The 24,528-nt window shown below is 40.1% G+C and overlaps 2 protein-coding genes across 3 annotated transcripts in view; both read right to left on the bottom strand.

Moving 5' to 3' along the window:
* LOC138025384 (tetratricopeptide repeat protein 28-like) overlaps positions 1-24,528 on the bottom strand; it is a 40,580-nt gene that overhangs the window by 14,526 nt on the left and 1,526 nt on the right. Inside the window, exons 1-3 of one of the 2 annotated variants that reach the window (XM_068872608.1) lie at positions 11,644-11,706; positions 11,187-11,234; positions 10,882-10,930 (exon numbers count right to left, since the gene is read on the bottom strand). The gene's annotated coding sequence lies outside the window, so the exon portion shown is untranslated. Of the gene's footprint in view, positions 1-10,881; positions 10,931-11,186; positions 11,235-11,643; positions 11,707-24,528 lie in introns of those variants that run through there. The other variant, XM_068872603.1, reaches the window with a different exon arrangement.
* Positions 5,676-8,230, bottom strand: LOC138037448 (uncharacterized). Its single transcript, XM_068883370.1, has 4 exons — positions 8,012-8,230; positions 7,400-7,618; positions 7,144-7,163; positions 5,676-6,534 (listed from the first exon to the last, which is right to left on the bottom strand). The coding sequence occupies exons 1-4, from the start codon at positions 8,228-8,230 to the stop codon at positions 5,676-5,678; spliced, it is 1,317 nt and encodes a 438-aa protein (XP_068739471.1).

The following is a 24,528-nucleotide window of genomic DNA, read 5'->3' on the forward strand; positions in this document are numbered from 1 at the left end:
AAAAACGTCCGTGTATCGTTCGTTGGAGGCGCCAGCGGTTGACATCTGTCAATTAGTGGGATTTTAATTGAAGAGTCATTTATTTTTAAAGGTTTCTTTTTCTCGCGCTTTAAAGTCTTGTTTGGTAAAGTGAGAAATGCATGAAAAGTGGACAATATTGACGTCAAAATATTTTCACTTGAAAGCTTAAAATACCCGCCTTTTTTCTCTAAAAAGGTACCTTTTTTTAACTTTTCACCTGATCGACTAGCATTAACAAAAGAGGTAAATATTTTGCATGTTGTTCTATGAAAAATAAATGCAGAAAGCAGGGTGATGGGCTCCTGCAGAAAGTTAATTTCTCTGCTCTTTTCAAGTAGAAGAGTTGATCTTTTTTGTAAAAAAGCAGAATTGCTGGAACCTTTCACTGATTATTTTCTTCGTATTCGGTCATGATAGTTTTCATTTGAAATACGAGGGAATGTTTTGCATTTCGCGCCCTCTAGCTATCTCTATCCGACGTCTGTCCATAACGGGCAACTATGTCCAAATATGGTTAGCATATTAGTTTCCAGTGCCGTTGTTAACATTACGTTCCGATGGAGGAAATCTGGGATCTACAGATTCAACACTCATTGAGAAGCATGCGCAAAGGGAGCGTGAATGTGCCGTTGCCATGACATTTTTCAGAGCGAGTTGGCCTCTAAAAGCGACGTTCAGGCCAGGTGATCTGGGTCCGGTTGTTCGAAAGCCGATTAACTTAATCCAGGATTAGCATAAACTTTTGTTACAAGTAACTTTTTGGTGAAAGTTTCTTTTGCTTATGTTTTCTTTTAACAAGATTGACTTCTTCTAATGTAAAGTTTTGCCTAATATCAGCGTTGAATAGTACTTGGGAGTAGAGAAATAAACTCCTTAGTTAATTTTTATTCTGGGATTAGCGTTAATCGGCTTTTGAACAACCGGGCCCTGGTGACGTAATTCAGAGGGCTGGGGAGAAAAATGTTAACGCCGTATCCCACAACCGCGCGCGGCCTTATTTTCGAATTCAACATGGCAGAGGTGAGGATAGATCTCCGTGGTTTCCTCCTGAATGTTCATTCATTAACAGGAAATGTGGCAGACACGGAATGATCTGTTGAGTTTTGGTGATGGAAATACTGCAGGGAGTTTGGAAACAGAGCCTAAGGCCGCGCGCGGTTGTGGGATACGGCATTAAAACGTTTCCTCCCAGTCCTCCAAATTACGTCACCAGATCACCTGGGGATGTATTGGTCTCTGAAAATACAGTTTGCTTCTTTACGAGGTTAAAAATGTACCTGGGCCAAAGTGGAGGTGCATTTTACTATTTTTGCGAACGTTGGTAATGTATTTTGGGAGGACTTCAGAAGCATGGTAAGCGTAAGTCTTGAGCATACCTTTTATTTAACATATTTTTGCTCCAAATAGGCATAACTACAGAATACAGGGCCACTTACGGTTACATTTTAGATAGAACGGCTCGACGGCTCGCCAGTCAAGAAGAATGAGTGTATGAGGCTCGATGGCTAGTCACTTACGGCCTAAGCACTCTTCGCTCTCATTTTACGGTTCGGTTAACTACACTTTTTACGATATCGTTTGAAGAATATAGCGCTCGTTTACTGATTAAGCCTAAGTGCTTGTTACTGGGTTGCCGTATGGCAATCCCAGTCGGAAAGTGGGTAGCATTTGATCGGTGTTTTTTCTTTTCTTTTTCCGTGTCGATAAAAGTCTTGCCTGTCACTCCCCTGCTAAGTGGTATCTTTGTGCATAGAGCCTTCTTCTCGTATTTTCTTAGGATAGAGAGGGTAGTGGTAATGCGTAGATTTTTCTGGTGGACACAGTAACATGATAAACTTAACTGGCAATGGCGTCGAAAGTCATGTAATGCGAATGGCGTTTTAGTGGATCTTTGAACAAAATATACCCTTATGAAGCTCAATAATGGAAAGTCAATTGGATACTGAACAAGACAGGTGGTGGAATCTTAAAAGCGACGAGTAATGGACTTCGACAACAATCTGTCGCCCGTCGAGCCGAAATCAAAGTGAGCTGCATTTCAAATATTCAGTAATATTTTACCAAGTGTGCTGTTATGTAGAACACTGAAACCAAATGGAAAATTGTCTGGTAACTTATGGGTTCAACGAAGACAGAGAACGAATCGAACACCTTACGTGGATCTGTGATCAACTCTGCACAGTCTTCAGTAAAAACATAATTGGAAATGTGACAGCCGACAATTATTTGAAAGAAAGCTTGTCGTCTATTTTGTGCTTTATTATTCAAGGAAGAGGTTCTTCATGGAAACGGTTTGATCCTGAAATTTTGTTTGTTGTAATATTGCGCATATTTGACACGATTGAGTTTCTTGTCTTCACGCACGCAATGAAATAGGAAGAGGTTTCCGCCTCTAAGAGCAAATATGTTGTTTGTTTCAAGAAACAAGGATTCTGTGGTATTTTCTCCCTTTGTGAATTATAATATCATGTTGTGTATTGAATTTTCGAGCTTAAGGTTCAAATGTGATGTGACACATTTTTTTTAGTATTGCTCTGTAAGCAGGAAGGGTTCACAGGGCTGTTGGAAGCTTCCTTGAGTTTCAACAAAATGAGCCCCAAAATCAGTGAAAAATTGTGACGCCGATGAATGATAAAGTAGCTGCTATTTCCAAAATGATGGAATTACCTGGTGATAAATAACGTCGTACGTGTCTTGGAGACTAAATTTTGACTTTGCATAAACAAATGGTCAACCTTAATTAAGAGTTGGGCGATTGTGATCTTTGTTTTGACTTCGCTCATTTCATTGTCAAACTTTATAACACTTGACAGAAAAAGAAACTTACAAAAACCCGGTATCTTGCCATCATTTGACACAGATGCTTCACTGTTTGGTGAGTAAACATGCCGCGGTAACTTAATCACGACTCCCGCTGAATTCCGGCCATGTCACTTTCGATTTTGGGATTTATTTGAACGTAGCAAAAATCTCCCAAAATGTTTGTCGCTGATCGTAACTTTTATATTCTATATTCACCGTTGAAAATTAATGTTGTTTTCATGTCGTAAATATTTTATTCTCGATCGACCGTCCCGGAAACTTCCTTCTGCTCTTCCTAAAAACTGTGTATCAGTAGTTATTTACTTTTGCATCAATATTTGATTTGCATAAAGCAAGCTAACAAAATCTGTACATTGCTGAGTTCGCATTTGTTAGCGTTAATAGTATTTTCGGTCCGATGCTTCTGTTTTATGAGGGGTATATTGTTTTGGTCTCCCATCAAGGTACTAACCCCGCCGGACAGAGAGATCTTTAGTATTACAAAGCTGTCACGTGCTCAAAGGGCACGCTTAAACTTGTGGTGAAAAGAAGTTGTAAGGGAACTTGAAAATTATCATTACGTCAGCCCAGAAGCCAATGTTTCTCGCTTCTCTTTGATTTGTTATTCTTCAGAGACTGGAATGCTGTAGTTCAATACCACACAATTCAGTGCCTTCTGATTTTCTGTAACACGTACCACAGGCAACCCAGTGTATGCTTCAAGGAAGCATCTCGTTTCAGTGATTACGTCGACGCACTCTTTTAAAATTTTAGCTTTCAATTTACGGTTTGGTAACTACACTTTTTATGAGATCGTCTGAAGAATATAGCACTCGTTTACTGATTAAGCCTAAGCGCTTGTTTCAGTGATTAGGTCGAAGCACTCTTTTAAAATTTTAGCTTTCAATTTACGGTTTGGTTAACTACACTTTTTATGAGATCGTCTAAAGAATATAGCACTCGTTTACTGATTAAGCCTAAGCGCTTGTTTCAGTGATTAGGTCGAAGCACTCTTTTGAAATTTTAGCTTTCAATTTACGGTTTGGTTAACAACACTTTTTATGAGATCGTCTGAAGAATATAGCACTCGTTTATTGATTAAGCCTAAGCGCTTGTTTCAGTGATTAGGTCGAAGCGCTCTTTTAAAATTTTAGCTTTCAATTTATGGTTTGGTTAACTACACTTTTTATGAGATCGTCTGAAGATTACAGCACTCGTTTACTGATTAAGCCTAAGCGCTTCTTTCAGTGATTAGGTCGAAGCACTCTTAGCTTTCATTTTACGGTTTCGTCAAGTGCACTTTTTATGAGCCGTCGAGCCATTCAACTGCCGAGCCGGCGAGCCGCCGAGCCACTCTCTTATATATGTACTCGTTCTTAAGGCACTAAAACCACTGCCGAGCCGGCGAGCCACCGAGCCACGCTCTTATACATCTACCTCGTTCTTAAGGCACTAAAACCACTGCCGAGCCGGCGAGCCGCCGAGCCACTCTCTAATATATCTACCACGTTCTTAAAGCATTAAGGTCAATGCCGAGCCGGCGAGCCGCCGAGCCACTCTCTTATATATCTACCTCGTTCTTAAGGCACTAAAACCACTGCCGAGCCGGCGAGCCACGCTCTTATATATCTACCTCGTTCTTAAGGTACTAAAACCACTGCCGAGCCGGCGAGCCGCCGAGCCACTCTCTTATATATCTACCTCTTTCTTTAGGCACTAAAACCACTACCGAGCCGGCGAGCCACTGAGCCACTCTCTTATTTATCCACCTCGTTCTTAAGGTACTAAAACCACTGCCGAGCGGGCGAGCCGCCGAGCCACTCTGTAATATATCTACCTCGTTCTTAAGGCACTAAAACCGCTGCCGAGCCGGCGAGCCGCCGAGCCACTCTCTAATATATCTACCTCGTTCTTAAGGCACTAAGGTCACTGCCGAGCCGGCGAGCCACTCTCTTATATATCCCTTTCTCGTTCTTTCATCACTGAGCGTGACTGACGAGCCGACGAGCCACTTGAGAGACAGAGGCCTTCAAAAGTGGCCCTGTATTCTGTAGTTGCATTTTTTGAAGTATTATAGCCAGTTCAGTTGTCCTGTTAGCGTGCTTCTACAAAGGGGTTACATATTTAAAATGTTTGAGGGACAATCATTTGAAAAGGGGACGATTTTTAAACAAGACAGTTAATATCTTACATAAGGATTTAAAATTGGTGAAACTTTACAATCGCTTAATAGCCTTACATTGGACTTCCGTACCATTGTAAAAGCTTGCATTAAAGTAATAAATGTTCACACGTTGTAAATAGTTTTAGTTAGTTATAATGGTCACGAGTCTCTAATTATTAGAGACTCGTGACTATTATAACTAACTAAAACTATTTACAACGTGTGAACATGAAAGTTAATGTGTTGTGGTTCAATTTTATCCTTAGTTTATATCATATAGCGATGTTTCTCGTGACGTCACCCATTGTTATTGATATGCCAACCAGAACCTAACTGGCTGCTGAAACAATGACTTCTTTTGTTCCCTGGTTGGCAAATTTGAATATCAAAAGAAATGTGACGCTAATGTTTGCAAACAAGAAATATCGCTATTTACCCTTGTTTTTAATGTAAGTTGATTATTTTAAAAAAAGGAAATAATTTGGACCAAGCATAAAAAACTGAACACAAAAAATACAAAGGTGTATAAAATGAAAGTGAGAGAGCTTACAATGATGTCTCAGGGACTTGCAAGAAATTGAAATTATTTTATTGGTTCATTGTTGATTTCATTTAATTTTTTTTTCACACACGAACATGTATTCCTGTGATAAAAACAAATACTCAGCGTGGTCCTCACCATATCGGCTCATAAGTGTACAGTTATGTTCCAGTGTTTAAGCAGTTGCCTACAAAGTCGTAGCATCTTGTACAAGTTGTAGCCTTTCTCATCCTTTTCAATGTCATCCAGAGTTGGCTCTAAGCAATCGTTTGTTGATGTGAACTGTTTTTCCCATTCTTTGAAAGTCTTTGCTACTTGCGAGTGCTTTCCAAGGACTTGTGTCTGCACATGAGCTAAATGTGTTTTGTAGTCTTCCTGAAGAACCTTAATATTGGGGCTCTTTCGGAGCTTCTTTCTGTACTTATCAAGTTTCCTTACATCTTTTGTCTCACCTATGATTTTTGCTACATTCTTAGCCAAAGCAGAGGACAAGGAAAATGTGGACAAATTTTGTCCTTCACCACAGTGGTTGGTCTCATGGGCTACTGCTGTTGGCGGCTCTTTAAGCTGTACTGTCCTGTCCTCGGTGCTATCCTCTTTCATAGCTTCCTCTTTTAACTGCTCTTCCAACTTCTGATCATCCTGGTCCAAAAGGCATTCCCCCACTTGTTCAACAGCAACTAAAGTTTCCTCTTCTTCATCATGACTATCTTCTTCTGCATAATCTTCGCTTCTGCTTTCAATTTCATTACAATCATCATGATCATTTTTGCCCTCATTATCATTGTCAACATCATCAGCATCTTCTTGTAAGAAGCCAGTGTGAATGATTTGCTTGAGGTTACTACTTTCATCAAACACTCTGATAGTATAATGGGGTATTTTAACCCCTGCTAATGCCACACACTTGTCTTGCAAGTATATGGCTTCTGACTTCAGTGTGTGATTGCGAGAATGGTGTAAAGGTAGGAGAGTGTCAGCTCCTGGTTGAGCTTCAACTGGTCTACTGACATAAAAAATTCAACGCCACTCAGAACATGCCTCCACCAAGTTCCTTCAGCAGGTTGTTTTGCAGCTCATCCAAACATTGGTGCCTTGTCTCAATGTAACCCAACTGCTCGACTTCTTTTCCACTGCACCTCGCAAGGATGTATATTTGGGGCTTTTCAACTAGTGTGGGAACATCAATGACACCATATCCCTTGTCTTTCATTTCTGCAGCTGTGTAAAAAAAGGCTGGATCATACACACACTGAATGGGATATAGGAGGTGGCCATGGTTCAATATTGAACCATCCCCCCATACCATCAAGAGTCTGGTTCTCTCAAACCTCATCAGCCGTTCCTTTCTCTGCTCTGGAGTGTCTCCCAGATGGTTCTCATCATCCCCTAACACTTTCAGCCGTTCTCGTATCTGCTCATCGCTCATTTGCTCATACTCCTGGTAGGTATCTCCTGTCACTATCCCAAGCTGTTCACACCTCTCCAGTTCCCTTTTTCTGATTTCTGCTTAAGGTATTTTCCTTCCAGAAACTGTGAAAAATACTTCCTTTAAAGTGCCATCACTGTTTGTTTAGGATTAGTTTCCTGTACTGCTTGGGCACCAACAACTCACCAAACTGCCTCACGTTTGACCTAAAATAAACGAGAAAACAAATTAAATTTAAACATAAATAACTTATATTTGGTAGAAACTTAATTCTCTGGGGAGAGGGGCCTCTCTTAGTACATGACTGTATACTATAGTTTAATAATTCAATCCCTGAATTTAATTTTTCTTTTTTTTTTTAAATCTTCAATTTTGGTAATGGTATTGACTTTTTATACATATCTTATTGAATGATCTTTGTGTTTAAAAATGGGTGACTTACCTTGAGTGTTTCTTTGATTTCTCTGTTTGTTGTAGGTGTTGGAACAGTGATCTCCCCTCCAAGCATTTTATTTAGCATTCGTCTTGGCTTTGCTGTTTTTTTGTGGAACTGCTGATAGCGCTGAAGGTTCACCCCCTGTTCTATCAGGTACTCTTTGAAAATCCCAGTTTTTTTAATATCTCCAAGACCATGTCGCCTTGCCAGGTCTGAATAATTGATCTATTGAAAAAAAACTTATAAATATAATCCTTCCTGTGTAGCTTTGAGGCCCAACAATATAATAATAAAAGTTTTAAAACCATGCCATGTGGTATGCTCAGGTGAAATTGGGGAGGGAGTTGTGAATAAGAACTTCTAAAGGTATCAGCTTTTGAGGGCCCTCAAGGTATTTTTCATGAGAAAATAATTATAGTGTAGGTTGTAGAAATAAAGCATCTTTGAACTTCTAACAGGGGTAGGGTATGTGTATGCATGCACATAAATGTGTGTATGCAGGGAAAAGGGTGGGGTTGGCTGCAACCCTCTCAACCCAGGCCTCCCATAGGTGTGCCCTTGAATCTGATGCTTTACCTAGGGAAAGTTAGATACTGTTAATTGAACAAATACACTCACCTTTTCACCATCTTCCATATTTTGTACTTCTTGTAGGAGGTTTTCCCTCTCAAAGTGGACTGAGGCTGGTGATGATAAATGGTGCTCGGCTTTTCTTTCTCGAAGCTTTTCCTGGTTCTTACGTTTCTGAGCCCTCAGTGATGCCTCTGTGGATGATTCAAAGTGGAGAGATTGCCTTTGTCTCAACCTCTGGGTGAACGACTGCCTTGTTCCCAGCATCACATCACAGCCTCTCTCAGCCAACTGATCCTGAATTTAATCTTTTTCTTGGAGAGCTTTCTCTCGACGTTCACGTTTTTTTTCCATTGCATCTTTTCTTTTTCTGAAGGTTAAGTTCCCTTACTTTCGTTTGTGCTTCAGCAAATCTTACGTTAAAAATTCGTTCAAATGGGCCATTCAGTTTGGAATAAATGTGTTTGACGGGAGATTTTATGGCTGTTTGGTTTGGTTTAAGTTTACTTTGTGCCTTCAAACCACTTTATATCTTGCACAATTTTTCGAGGACTAGCAGTATCTCCATTAGGAAAGAGAGTATGGATGGCGAAATAATGAACTTGGCAACCCCCACAATTTGACAATGTATCATTAAGTAAAGTACGATCGTCCGGGTGAGTGTAGTCCTGAGAAGGACTGTTTGAGATGACATCTCAAACAGATATGACTCCTGGGTTCAAATCATTTACAATTTACAATTTGACTATGTATGCTGCTTTTTCTGTGACATTGGAAGAACTTTCCAGTTTGCAGCCGAAGATGTGTTTATGTACTGTGATCGGCTTTTGGAATTCATATTCCGGAAAGAGCTGTAAGCTGCTTTAGACTTTTTGATATAAGTCGAGCGTTCGAGGGCAAAGATGTCTCGGCTGTCCTTTTCGAAGATTCCAAGGTAGTTCTTCCATCTCTCACCAGGGTCAGTTTCAATCGAACTGCTTCCAACTTTATGCCAGCTCTCTTTTACAGCAACTCTTGCAAATCCACAATTAAACACAACCGAAGTGACTGATCCACACGACTGCACTGGCGTTATAATCTGTTTAACTGCAAAATGTTGTTAACGATCGCGAAGTATTTCGTGAAGAGTTTCTGAAGATATCGTTGTGCGTATACCGCGCTATTTTTCGACTTTGGCGCAAAAATGTTAATTTATTCTTGTTATATGATACGATTTTAGAGTAGAATAACAGATGTCGTTATTTGTTAAGCTATTTTATCCCAGCAAAGAGATGGAAGCTGGTAAGTTAATCTTAGTTTTATTACTTCGAAGTTGATCTGTCGATCAACTAAACGTATAAAATTAACGTAAGAAAAACCAAAAAAGGGAAAAATTCCATCATAATCATACCAAGTTTCCCGTCTTCAATCTTAAAATGAGCTGGTTGGGATTTGGTAATGTTTAAGCCTTCAAATTACCTCTTTCGAGTTCTTGAAGTCTGCTTTCTGTCCTCCATATTGGAACTTTGCGCCCTCGCCACATAAACGTTTACTGAAATTCCCATTGGCTTACTCTGAGCCATGACAACAGCGGCCTTCTCTCATGAACCACGCACTCGCGTGTGTAGATGGCGGACAAGCGACTCCACACGCAGTTGCGAGTTTCCGAAATTCCCACCGCTTTCCTTGTGTAATTTGCAATGCTTTTCAACTAAATGCAAGCTTATAATGTTGATTTTCTTCACCACGGTTGGAACCACGAGTGCAACTATTTGTGCTAGAAAGCTTAAGAGAATGGCGTTGATATTGCAAACCAAAACTCGATCGAATCCACCTCGGACAGGGATAAATTTTGTCTGGGATTCCAAGCGTAAGACTAATAAATGGTATCTCATCTATTCATAGCCACTGTTTGTTAAGTGGTGGGAATTTGCTTCAGAACACAACCAACGAATTTGGCGCGTAAAGTAACCGTTGCTGAAGGTATCATATCGTATCATATTACTTTCCGGTAAATTAGTAATATATGCTGAGAGGGCTGCTCCTAATGCACCTTTCTGCCAAGTCTGAGAAAAATCGGGTGCAAACTACTTAAGTTTTTTGGTTTTTTTTTTTTTTTCAAAAAAATGGTTTAAATGTTGGGTGACCCAGGCCTTAATTTACTTGAGCCACAACATCTCTAAGGACATGCAACTAATTGCTATCGAAACAATATTTTCCAACAGACTCTATCCGTAAGGCAGGTAAGGCCAGGGAAGCTTTTTTTTAATTTCAAAAGGCAGGACAATTGATCCCAACGGTCTTAATATCGTATAAGATTTCAGTTTATTATTTACAGTCTTTTCCGTTATTTTTCCGTTACTCTTAGTATTTGAACTCAAATTTGCTGTAATGTAACTACCATATTTTATCACATTTTTCCAGTATTACGTCAACATCCACTTACTATATATATGTACAGAAAAGCAATCCAATGTAAACTCTCATTGTACCTGAAGAAGGCTGGTTTTGCCAGCCGAAATATAGTACACCACTAAAATCAAATCTACGCTGTACCGGCTCTTTCTCAAAATATTTACCTTCTATATAGCCCATTATATGGGAGTACCCCTGACCGGGCTTTAAACCGAGTAGACATTAAGGGTTTGTTATGGCTAAAACTGATTGAATGCATTCATGGTCATTTGCTTTGTGACTTCCTCAATTTTGAACCTAAGCGGATTCAAAAGTTAAAACCTTCTTCCTTCAGGAACAATTCAATATATATCATTTACTTACTTTCTCTATGGTTAAGGAAAGAATGGAGGGAAGTATGTACAGTTCGATCACACAAGAAACAAACAAATAATTTATTACACCCCTCAAGCTAATGTTACTTATTACCTTGCAACGGTAGACAAATAACTTATTACACCCGGCAAGCCAATATTACTAAATACCTTGCAATGTTCCTCTTCAAAACCTTCTGAGCAGGAATACTGAATCTGGCTGAAAAAAAGTTAAGGGATAAATAATACTGTCAATACTGGTGGATCATTTAGATGCATCCTTTGCAACTGATCATGAGTGACAGTGGTCACTTCAGAAAATAAACATGAAGGGAATTATGAAATAGTCACTAACTTGATCCAAACTGGGGAAAGAGAAATCAACAAAAAGTAACGCAAAAGTCATCAGAACTGGTTTATCACACATAAATTACTTGTTTGTGTTATTAAGAAACGAGTAACAGTGAGCAACTTACCAAAATGGGTGCTAAGCGACGTGAGGTCCTCGACAACAAGAAATGACTCTGCAAAATTTGATGATTTAATGTGGTTATCCATTTTAACTTTCATAACACAAATCATTTATGCCTAGTATGCAAAAAGAGTGGAACTGGAGCGGAAAGCTGAAAAGTTCTCAAGAGAACGGATCGAGGTGAAATGACTGTTCCATTACTCCAAACAATTCAAGTAATGCTTTCGTTCGGCGAGGTTCAAAGTTGTAATGAGAACGCATACATTGTGCGAGGCTCTGGTCTTGCTTAGCTTTATGTAAGACTTTAAAGCGAGTAGACATTAAAGGTTTGTTATGGCCAAAACTGACTGAATGCATTCTTAATCGTCATTTGCTTTGTCACACTCTCAATTTTGAATCTAAGCGGATTCAAAAACTAAAATCTCCCTTCAGAAACAATTCAAGATACATCATTTACTTACTTTCTCGATGTGTAAGGAAAGAATGTGGAGGACAGTATATAGTTCGATCACACAAGAAACAAATTTATTACACCCCTCAAGCCAGTGTTACGTATTGATGGGGGCGTTGGGATTTTCGGTTTTGGCCACTTTTCACTTTTTAGGCCTGTTTTTCGGTTTTTGCACCAAAAAACGTCGGTTTTTCGGTTTTTGTGACTCTTACGGTTTCGGGTTTTCCCTTTTTTTAGCATATGGTTTTCGGTTTTCAGCCAAAATACAACCGGATTTTCGGGTCTGGTATCCAACGCGGTTTTCGGTTTTGCCTGTTCCGTTTCTGATTTCTGGTTTCCTCAATCGAGAGAGCGTGCCACGGGAGTTCTCAAATGGACTCCAAACGCAGAGGTCAACTCAAAGACTTTTTTCTTGCCTAACCCTGCTGTTATTCTCTGCCTAAACAGAGGGTTGTTTTTCTGCCAAAGAGGGTTAGCACTGAGCTTGTCTGTATATGTGTCACAAAGTGTCTCACCTTTTTTTGGTGTACCATAATAATCGAGGAGCGAGGCATTGGGTCTTAGCCACTTTTTGTTGTTGCGGTTGACGGAGCAGTTCAGTCGCCTTTCATCAATAGGCCATTTCCGAGTTCATGTCTGCCTCCTTTTCAAAGCGAGTCTAAGTGCGAAGTTGTTGTGATGCTAATTAGTTCTACTTTACATATGAATGAAAACTAATTTTCATAAGAAAAACTTCGCACTTAGACTCGCTTTGAAGAGGAGGTAGACATGAACTCGGAAATGGCCTATTTAATGATGAATGTGACCCGGCCTGGATTTGCGGAATTATATCAATGCCATATGTGGGTTGAGTTTATCCCCGAATACATTCTCCCGTTTTCCCCTCTCGTCAAAAAAGAAACAACGTTTGATTCGATCTACTTCAATTTTATGTGATTCGATTTCATTCACAGTTTTTTCAATTAGGGGCCAAGAAGGCTGGATTTCAATGATCTCATCAACAACTGTATGTTAGTGGGTCACGTGATTAAGCAGGTGAGGCGGATAACTTCCTGAATGTTTGTGAGATGAGATTTTCAATCATATAATCTGAATGCGTGTCACTCACTGTTGTTCTACTGAAACATTTGCGCAACAGCCCAAGCTATTAGTGAAATGGCTAATAGAGCGTTTTTACCTGACGTCACGGCAGTCATGTTGGTGTTCCAAAACAAAGAAATGGCGGCAATGATGGTGTACCAAACTAATCCTCTGGGAAGTGAACTCTATTTTTATGCAAAGACTTTCTTTTTATTTTCCAGGAATCCAACGCTGGTCACGTGAGTGAAAACGCATTATACGCTGTGGGAAAGCTTTCGACAACAATTTGTACACGAGTGGTGTTTTCTTAGACATTTTAAAGGCCTTTCACTGTAAACTATATGACCTTGTTAAACAAGTTGTTACCCTATGGAATAAGAGAGACTCCTGATCCTTCAATCATAGTTACTTTTCAAATAGGCAAGCATGTTGAATTGCATGGGTGTTTTATCGACGTTACATCCGCGTGGGGAACACGGGTGATTTTTAGACCTAATAAAACACGCAAATGTGAGCGAATTTTGTGGAAAAATCCGACTCAAAGCACTTCTTGGCTTGTCAACGACTCCTGAAATCATTTCTTGTTCTCGCACGTCCCTCGAGTCAAGGGTTTTGCAATTTTTTCCAGCTTTCTTTCATTCGCCCACTGCACAAAAACGTTTTTTCAGTGTTATGTGCTTTTTTAGTGTCTTCATATCTTCGCTCATTTGTCTCAGTTCTTAAATAAATTCATGGGTCACCGCTTCGAAACAAGACGCCTTTGTTTGAAAAACAGCCACAGAACAAATTCTTCACTGTTGCTAATGATTTTAAGTAATTTTGCCCGCAGAAATTACCAAAATTAACGAGTAATTCCCTATGCCATTGCCCTCTACGATAGTAAAGACAAAACTTGAAAATTTATTGTCAGGTACCGACGTCCTCTACACAGTAAATTTGGTCATTTCATGTACGAGAACTGCAAAGAAATGTATCAAAATGTGAAATGCACGTTCGGGGCGTGCACAGCCTTTGTTTTTGTTCCAGCATTAAGCCCGTTGTTTTATGACGCTCTGGCCCGGGTTGCTCGAGGCATGGTTAGCGCTAACCAGTGTTAAATACCATGGAAACCTATAGGTTTTTATACCTCTTAACCAACGGTTAGAGCGAACCATGCTTCGAGCAACCGGCCCCTGGTAGCCGTCGTGCTTACGTAAGCTCCATAGTAGGGACCTTACGATAAGAAGACGCGACCACGATGACGGCTACGAAAACGCCGCAAAACAATAGAGTTAATAAACAAAAACATAGGCTCTGCACGCCCTGGTGCGTTTTGCATTTTAGTATATTTCTTTGCCGTTCTCGTCCTTGTCCTGACAAGGACGTGAATTAACTACAATTTTAAGGTTGTGTAGATGACGTGAGAACTTGACGAAATATTTTTAATAACAACCACACCCTTCATGCCAATTTTATTCCCGCAGTTTTGATAAACACTTTCCATTCCGAACGACTTGGAGGTATCACGAAATTATTACAATAACGGGAAATACCATTTTTACACGCCGTACTTCACTTGAACTTAATTCAATGAATTCGATTCGGATGATGCAAAGTACGGCGTTTGAACTGGGCCTAAGAAGCTAGAACGTTGGGAAGTAAAAGTTGTCTGATCTCTTAATTTGATTTTAAATTTAAAGACTGCAAGCCACGGAGAGGGGGGATTTTGCATATGCATATGCTTATCGAATTTTTTGAATTAAACTCCTGAGGGAGACCAATCTGGGCGTGGCCCAAGCTTTTTTTGACCCCTAAATGAGACCATATTTAAAACACATTAAATGGCCATTTTAAATTTCTTCTCGTGCAACTCTGAACGCGACCTTGACGGCTACATATGGGCTACATAAGAAGGCGTTTTGCCATGAACACCCTAAGTGCGACAAAATCCGAAATTTACACCCCTAAGCTATCGAGACGACGAGCATTCCCAGCCCTTTAATATGCGAGTCCCCTCCCCGGGCTGCAAACATTTTGCTTAGGAAAACGTCCAGATTTCTTTTCGCGATTTCGAAAAATTCCAGAAGGTCAAAAGCTACTGTAGGTAATAAAATTGTTGCTTGATCTCTTAATTAAATTTTCTTTTTACAATCTTTAAATTCTCAATGCGAACCAGTTAGGAGACGACAATCGATATCAATATCTAGATTGCCGAGTGCACAATAAGTAGGAAACGCCTTTCTTCAAACGGGCGGTGTAATGAACTATCATACGGAAACACCATAGTTTAGATATCTTGTAAATGAAGATATGAAACATATAATGTCGTCGAGAAAAGAACATCCTGACTGGCCTGACTATGTATGCTGCTTTTTCTGTGACATTGGAAGAACTTTCCAGTTTGCAGCCGAAGATGTGTTTATGTACTGTGATCGGCTTTTGGAATTCATATTCCGGAAAGAGCTGTAAGCTGCTTTAGACTTTTTGATATAAGTCGAGCGTTCGAGGGCAAAGATGTCTCGGCTGTCCTTTTCGAAGATTCCAAGGTAGTTCTTCCATCTCTCACCAGGGTCAGTTTCAATCGAACTGCTTCCAACTTTATGCCAGCTCTCTTTTACAGCAACTCTTGCAAATCCACAATTAAACACAACCGAAGTGACTGATCCACACGACTGCACTGGCGTTTTTCAATTTTATGTGATTCGATTTCATTCACAGTTTTTTCAATTAGGGGCCAAGAATGCTGGATTTCAATGATCTCATCAACAACTGTATGTTAGTGGGTCACGTGATTAAGCAGGTGAAGCGGATAACTTCCTGAATGTTTGTGAGATGAGATTTTCAATCATATAATCTGAATGCGTGTCACTCACTGTTGTTCTACTGAAACATTTGCGCAACAGCCCAAGCTATTAGTGAAATGGCTAATAGAGCGTTTTTACCTGACGTCACGGCAGTCATGTTAGTGTTCCAAAACAAAGAAATGGCGGCAATGATGGTGTACCAAACTAATCCTCTGGGAAGTGAACTCTATTTTTATGCAAAGACTTTCTTTTTATTTTCCAGGAATCCAACGCTGGTCACGTGAGTGAAAACGCATTATACGCTGTGGGAAAGCTTTCGACAACAATTTGTACACGATTGGTGTTTTCTTAGACTTTTTAAAGGCCTTTCACTGTAAACTATATGACCTTGTTAAACAAGTTGTTACCCTATGGAATAAGAGAGACTCCTGATCCTTCAATCATAGTTACTTTTCAAATAGGCAAGCATGCTGAATTGCATGGGTGTTTTATCGACGTTACATCCACGTGGGGAACACGGGTGATTTGTGGAAAAATCCGACTCAAAGCACTTCTTGGCTTGTCAACGACTCCTGAAATCATTTCTTGTTCTCGCACGTCCCTCGAGTCAAGGGTTTTGCAATTTTTTCCAGCTTTCTTTCATTCGCCCACTGCACAAAAACGTTTTTTCAGTGTTATGTGCTTTTTTAGTGTCTTCATATCTTCGCTCATTTGTCTCAGTTCTTAAATAAATTCATGGGTCACCGCTTCGAAACAAGACGCCTTTGTTTGAAAAACAGCCACAGAACAAATTCTTCACTGTTGCTAATGATTTTAAGTAATTTTGCCCGCAGAAATTACCAAAATTAACGAGTAATTCCCTATGCCATTGCCCTCTACGATAGTAAAGACAAAACTTGAAAATTTATTGTCAGGTACCGACGTCCTCTACACAGTAAATTTGGTCATTTCATGTACGAGAACTGCAAAGAAATGTATCAAAATGTGAAATGCACGTTCGGGGCGTGCACAGCCTTTGTTTCTGGTCCAGCATTAAGCCCGTTGTTTTATGACGCTCTGGCCCGGGTTGCTCGAGGCATGGTTAGCGCTAACCAGTGTTAAATACCATGGAAACCTATAGGTTTTTATACCTCTTAACCAACGGTTAGAGCGAACCATGCTTCGAGCAACCGGCCCCTGGTAGCCGTCGTGCTTACGTAAGCTCCATAGTAGGGACCTTACGATAAGAAGACGCGACCACGATGACGGCTACGAAAACGCCGCAAAACAATAGAGTTAATAAACAAAAACATAGGCTCTGCACGCCCTGGTGCGTTTTGCATTTTAGTATATTTCTTTGCCGTTCTCGTCCTTGTCCTGACAAGGACGTGAATTAACTACAATTTTAAGGTTGTGTAGATGACGTGAGAACTTGACGAAATATTTTTAATAACAACCACACCCTTCATGCCAATTTTATTCCCGCAGTTTTGATAAACACTTTCCATTCCGAACGACTTGGAGGTATCACGAAATTATTACAATAACGGGAAATACCATTTTTACACGCCGTACTTCACTTGAACTTAATTCAATGAATTCGATTCGGATGATGCAAAGTACGGCGTTTGAACTGGGCCTAAGAAGCTAAAACGTTGGGAAGTAAAAGTTGTCTGATCTCTTAATTTGATTTTAAATTTAAAGACTGCAAGCCACGGAGAGGGGGGATTTTGCATATGCATATGCTTATCGAATTTTTTGAATTAAACTCCTGAGGGAGACCAATCTGGGCGTGGCCCAAGCTTTTTTGACCCCTAAATGAGACCATATTTAAAACACATTAAATGGCCATTTTAAATTTCTTCTCGTGCAACTCTGAACGCGACCTTGACGGCTACATATGGGCTACATAAGAAGGCGTTTTGCCATGAACACCCTAAGTGCGACAAAATCCGAAATTTACACCCCTAAGCTATCGAGACGACGAGCATTCCCAGCCCTTTAATATGCGAGTCCCCTCCCCGGGCTGCAAACATTTTGCTTAGGCAAACGTCCAGATTTCTTTTCGCGATTTCGAAAAATTCCAGAAGGTCAAAAGCTACTGTAGGTAATAAAATTCTTGCTTGATCTCTTAATTAAATTTTCTTTTTACAATCTTTAAATTTTCAATGCGAACCAGTTAGGAGACGACAATCGATATCAATATCTAGATTGCCGAATGCACAATAAGTAGGAAACGCCTTTCTTCAAACGGGCGGTGTAATGAACTATCATACGAAAACACCATAGTTTAGATATCTTGTAAATGAAGATATGAAACATATAATGTCGTCGAGAAAAGAACATCCTGACTGGCCTGACTATGTATGCTGCTTTTTCTGTGACATTGGAAGAACTTTCCAGTTTGCAGCCGAAGATGTGTTTATGTACTGTGATCGGCTTTTGGAATTCATATTCCGGAAAGAGCTGTAAGCTGCTTTAGACTTTTTGATATAAGTCGAGCGTTCGAGGGCAAAGATGTCTCGGCTGTCCTTTTCGAAGATTCCAAGGTAGTTCTTCCATCTCTCACCAGGGTCAGTTTCAATCGAACTGCTTCCAACTTTATGCCAGCTCTCTTTTACAGCAACTCTTGCAAATCCACAATTAAACACAACCGAAGTGACTGATCCACACGACTGCACTGGCGTTTTTCAATTTTATGTGATTCGATTTCATTCACAGTTTTTTCAATTAGGGGCCAAGAATGCTGGATTTCAATGATCTCATCAACAACTGTATGTTAGTGGGTCACGTGATTAAGCAGGTGAAGCGGATAACTTCCTGAATGTTTGTGAGATGAGATTTTCAATCATATAATCTGAATGCGTGTCACTCACTGTTGTTCTACTGAAACATTTGCGCAACAGCCCAAGCTATTAGTGAAATGGCTAATAGAGCGTTTTTACCTGACGTCACGGCAGTCATGTTGGTGTTCCAAAACAAAGAAATGGCGGCAATGATGGTGTACCAAACTAATCCTCTGGGAAGTGAACTCTATTTTTATGCAAAGACTTTCTTTTTATTTTCCAGGAATCCAACGCTGGTCACGTGAGTGAAAACGCATTATACGCTGTGGGAAAGCTTTCGACAACAATTTGTACACGATTGGTGTTTTCTTAGACTTTTTAAAGGCCTTTCACTGTAAACTATATGACCTTGTTAAACAAGTTGTTACCCTATGGAATAAGAGAGACTCCTGATCCTTCAATCATAGTTACTTTTCAAATAGGCAAGCATGCTGAATTGCATGGGTGTTTTATCGACGTTACATCCACGTGGGGAACACGGGTGATTTGTGGAAAAATCCGACTCAAAGCACTTCTTGGCTTGTCAACGACTCCTGAAATCATTTCTTGTTCTCGCACGTCCCTCGAGTCAAGGGTTTTGCAATTTTTTCCAGCTTTCTTTCATTCGCCCACTGCACAAAAACGTTTTTTCAGTGTTATGTGCTTTTTTAGTGTCTTCATATCTTCGCTCATTTGTCTCAGTTCTTAAATAAATTCATGGGTCACCGCTTCGAAACAAGACGCCTTTGTTTGAAAAACAGCCACAGAACAAATTCTTCACTGTTGCTAATGATTTTAAGTAATTTTGCCCGCAGAAATTACCAAAATTAACGAGTAATTCCCTATGCCATTGCCCTCTACGATAGTAAAGACAAAACTTGAAAATTTATTGTCAGGTACCGACGTCCTCTACACAGTAAATTTGGTCATTTCATGTACGAGAACTGCAAAGAAATGTATCAAAATGTGAAATGCACGTTCGGGGCGTGCACAGCCTTTGTTTTTGTTCCAGCATTAAGCCCGTTGTTTTATGACGCTCTGGCCCGGGTTGCTCGAGGCATGGTTAGCGCTAACCAGTGTTAAATACCATGGAAACCTATAGGTTTTTATACCTCTTAACCAACGGTTAGAGCGAACCATGCTTCGAGCAACCGGCCCCTGGTAGCCGTCGTGCTTACGTAAGCTCCATAGTAGGGACCTTACGATAAGAAGACGCGACCACGATGACGGCTACGAAAACGCCGCAAAACAATAGAGTTAATAAACAAAAACATAGGCTCTGCACGCCCTGGTGCGTTTTGCATTTTAGTATATTTCTTTGCCGTTCTCGTCCTTGTCCTGACAAGGACGTGAATTAACTACAATTTTAAGGTTGTGTAGATGACGTGAGAACTTGACGAAATATTTTTAATAACAACCACACCCTTCATGCCAATTTTATTCCCGCAGTTTTGATAAACACTTTCCATTCCGAACGACTTGGAGGTATCACGAAATTATTACAATAACGGGAAATACCATTTTTACACGCCGTACTTCACTTGAACTTAATTCAATGAATTCGATTCGGATGATGCAAAGTACGGCGTTTGAACTGGGCCTAAGAAGCTAAAACGTTGGGAAGTAAAAGTTGTCTGATCTCTTAATTTGATTTTAAATTTAAAGACTGCAAGCCACGGAGAGGGGGGATTTTGCATATGCATATGCTTATCGAATTTTTTGAATTAAACTCCTGAGGGAGACCAATCTGGGCGTGGCCCAAGCTTTTTTTGACCCCTAAATGAGACCATATTTAAAACACATTAAATGGCCATTTTAAATTTCTTCTCGTGCAACTCTGAACGCGACCTTGACGGCTACATATGGGCTACATAAGAAGGCGTTTTGCCATGAACACCCTAAGTGCGACAAAATCCGAAATTTACACCCCTAAGCTATCGAGACGACGAGCATTCCCAGCCCTTTAATATGCGAGTCCCCTCCCCGGGCTGCAAACATTTTGCTTAGGCAAACGTCCAGATTTCTTTTCGCGATTTCGAAAAATTCCAGAAGGTCAAAAGCTACTGTAGGTAATAAAATTCTTGCTTGATCTCTTAATTAAATTTTCTTTTTACAATCTTTAAATTTTCAATGCGAACCAGTTAGGAGACGACAATCGATATCAATATCTAGATTGCCGAATGCACAATAAGTAGGAAACGCCTTTCTTCAAACGGGCGGTGTAATGAACTATCATACGGAAACACCATAGTTTAGATATCTTGTAAATGAAGATATGAAACATATAATGTCGTCGAGAAAAGAACATCCTGACTGGCCTGACTATGTATGCTGCTTTTTCTGTGACATTGGAAGAACTTTCCAGTTTGCAGCCGAAGATGTGTTTATGTACTGTGATCGGCTTTTGGAATTCATATTCCGGAAAGAGCTGTAAGCTGCTTTAGACTTTTTGATATAAGTCGAGCGTTCGAGGGCAAAGATGTCTCGGCTGTCCTTTTCGAAGATTCCAAGGTAGTTCTTCCATCTCTCACCAGGGTCAGTTTCAATCGAACTGCTTCCAACTTTATGCCAGCTCTCTTTTACAGCAACTCTTGCAAATCCACAATTAAACACAACCGAAGTGACTGATCCACACGACTGCACTGGCGTTTTTCAATTTTATGTGATTCGATTTCATTCACAGTTTTTTCAATTAGGGGCCAAGAATGCTGGATTTCAATGATCTCATCAACAACTGTATGTTAGTGGGTCACGTGATTAAGCAGGTGAAGCGGATAACTTCCTGAATGTTTGTGAGATGAGATTTTCAATCATATAATCTGAATGCGTGTCACTCACTGTTGTTCTACTGAAACATTTGCGCAACAGCCCAAGCTATTAGTGAAATGGCTAATAGAGCGTTTTTACCTGACGTCACGGCAGTCATGTTGGTGTTCCAAAACAAAGAAATGGCGGCAATGATGGTGTACCAAACTAATCCTCTGGGAAGTGAACTCTATTTTTATGCAAAGACTTTCTTTTTATTTTCCAGGAATCCAACGCTGGTCACGTGAGTGAAAACGCATTATACGCTGTGGGAAAGCTTTCGACAACAATTTGTACACGATTGGTGTTTTCTTAGACTTTTTAAAGGCCTTTCACTGTAAACTATATGACCTTGTTAAACAAGTTGTTACCCTATGGAATAAGAGAGACTCCTGATCCTTCAATCATAGTTACTTTTCAAATAGGCAAGCATGTTGAATTGCATGGGTGTTTTATCGACGTTACATCCGCGTGGGGAACACGGGTGATTTTTAGACCTAATAAAACACGCAAATGTGAGCGAATTTTGTGGAAAAATCCGACTCAAAGCACTTCTTGGCTTGTCAACGACTCCTGAAATCATTTCTTGTTCTCGCACGTCCCTCGAGTCAAGGGTTTTGCAATTTTTTCCAGCTTTCTTTCATTCGCCCACTGCACAAAAACGTTTTTTCAGTGTTATGTGCTTTTTTAGTGTCTTCATATCTTCGCTCATTTGTCTCAGTTCTTAAATAAATTCATGGGTCACCGCTTCGAAACAAGACGCCTTTGTTTGAAAAACAGCCACAGAACAAATTCTTCACTGTTGCTAATGATTTTAAGTAATTTTGCCCGCAGAAATTACCAAAATTAACGAGTAATTCCCTATGCCATTGCCCTCTACGATAGTAAAGACAAAACTTGAAAATTTATTGTCAGGTACCGACGTCCTCTACACAGTAAATTTGGTCATTTCATGTACGAGAACTGCAAAGAAATGTATCAAAATGTGAAATGCACGTTCGGGGCGTGCACAGCCTTTGTTTTTGTTCCAGCATTAAGCCCGTTGTTTTATGACGCTCTGGCCCGGGTTGCTCGAGGCATGGTTAGCGCTAACCAGTGTTAAATACCATGGAAACCTATAGGTTTTTATACCTCTTAACCAACGGTTAGAGCGAACCATGCTTCGAGCAACCGGCCCCTGGTAGCCGTCGTGCTTACGTAAGCTCCATAGTAGGGACCTTACGATAAGAAGACGCGACCACGATGACGGCTACGAAAACGCCGCAAAACAATAGAGTTAATAAACAAAAACATAGGCTCTGCACGCCCTGGTGCGTTTTGCATTTTAGTATATTTCTTTGCCGTTCTCGTCCTTGTCCTGACAAGGACGTGAATTAACTACAATTTTAAGGTTGTGTAGATGACGTGAGAACTTGACGAAATATTTTTAATAACAACCACACCCTTCATGCCAATTTTATTCCCGCAGTTTTGATAAACACTTTCCATTCCGAACGACTTGGAGGTATCACGAAATTATTACAATAACGGGAAATACCATTTTTACACGCCGTACTTCACTTGAACTTAATTCAATGAATTCGATTCGGATGATGCAAAGTACGGCGTTTGAACTGGGCCTAAGAAGCTAAAACGTTGGGAAGTAAAAGTTGTCTGATCTCTTAATTTGATTTTAAATTTAAAGACTGCAAGCCACGGAGAGGGGGGATTTTGCATATGCATATGCTTATCGAATTTTTTGAATTAAACTCCTGAGGGAGACCAATCTGGGCGTGGCCCAAGCTTTTTTTGACCCCTAAATGAGACCATATTTAAAACACATTAAATGGCCATTTTAAATTTCTTCTCGTGCAACTCTGAACGCGACCTTGACGGCTACATATGGGCTACATAAGAAGGCGTTTTGCCATGAACACCCTAAGTGCGACAAAATCCGAAATTTACACCCCTAAGCTATCGAGACGACGAGCATTCCCAGCCCTTTAATATGCGAGTCCCCTCCCCGGGCTGCAAACATTTTGCTTAGGCAAACGTCCAGATTTCTTTTCGCGATTTCGAAAAATTCCAGAAGGTCAAAAGCTACTGTAGGTAATAAAATTCTTGCTTGATCTCTTAATTAAATTTTCTTTTTACAATCTTTAAATTTTCAATGCGAACCAGTTAGGAGACGACAATCGATATCAATATCTAGATTGCCGAATGCACAATAAGTAGGAAACGCCTTTCTTCAAACGGGCGGTGTAATGAACTATCATACGAAAACACCATAGTTTAGATATCTTGTAAATGAAGATATGAAACATATAATGTCGTCGAGAAAAGAACATCCTGACTGGCCTGACTATGTATGCTGCTTTTTCTGTGACATTGGAAGAACTTTCCAGTTTGCAGCCGAAGATGTGTTTATGTACTGTGTTCGGCTTTTGGAATTCATATTCCGGAAAGAGCTGTAAGCTGCTTTAGACTTTTTGATATAAGTCGAGCGTTCGAGGGCAAAGATGTCTCGGCTGTCCTTTTCGAAGATTCCAAGGTAGTTCTTCCATCTCTCACCAGGGTCAGTTTCAATCGAACTGCTTCCAACTTTATGCCAGCTCTCTTTTACAGCAACTCTTGCAAATCCACAATTAAACACAACCGAAGTGACTGATCCACACGACTGCACTGGCGTTATAATCTGTTTAACTGCAAAATGTTGTTAACGATCGCGAAGTATTTCGTGAAGAGTTTCTGAAGATATCGTTGTGCGTATACCGCGCTATTTTTGTTATATGATACGATTTTAGAGTAGAATAACAGATGTCGTTATTTGTTAAGCCCTTTTATCCAAGCAAAGAGATGGAAGCTGGTAAGTTAAGCTTAGTTTTATTACTTCGAAGTTGATCTGTCGGTCAACTAAACGTATAAAATTAACATAAGAAAAACCAAAAAAGGGAAAAATTCCATCATAATCATACCAAGTTTCCCGTCTTCAATCTTAAAATGAGCTGGTTGGGATTTGGTAATGTTTAAGCCTTCAAATTATCTCTTTCGAGTTCTTGAAGTCTGCTTTCTGCCCTCCATATTGGAACTTTGCGCCCTCGCCACATAAACGTTTACTGAAATTCCCATTGGCTTACACTGAGCCATGACAACAGCGGCCTTCTCTAATGAACCACGCACTCGAGTGTGTAGATGGCGGACAAGCGACTCCACACGCAATTGCGAGTTTCCGAAATTCCCACCGCTTTCCTTGTGTAATTTGCAATGTTCTTCAACTAAATGCAAGCTTATAATGTTGATTTTCTTCACCACGGTTGGAACCACGAGTGCAACTATTTGTGCTAAAAAGCTTAAGAGAATGGCGTTGATATTGCAAACCAAAACTCGATCGAATCCACCTCGGACAGGGATAAATTTTGGCTGGGATTCCAAGCGTAAAACTAA

This window comes from Montipora capricornis, chromosome 2 (genome assembly GCF_036669925.1).
Source record: "Montipora capricornis isolate CH-2021 chromosome 2, ASM3666992v2, whole genome shotgun sequence".
NCBI classification, from domain to species: Eukaryota; Metazoa; Cnidaria; class Anthozoa; order Scleractinia; family Acroporidae; genus Montipora; species Montipora capricornis.

Coding starts and splice junctions, on each gene's coding strand:
- LOC138037448 (XM_068883370.1), bottom strand. CDS start 8,230: ATGCTGGGAACAAGGCAGTCGTTCACCCAGAGGTTGAGACAAAGGCAA. Junction 7,164..7,399: donor AAATCAAAGAAACACTCAAG/GTAAGTCACCCA, acceptor CGTTTATTTTAG/GTCAAACGTGAGGCAGTTTG. Junction 6,535..7,143: donor GTCAAACGTGAGGCAGTTTG/GTGAGTTGTTGG, acceptor TTTTTATGTCAG/TAGACCAGTTGAAGCTCAAC.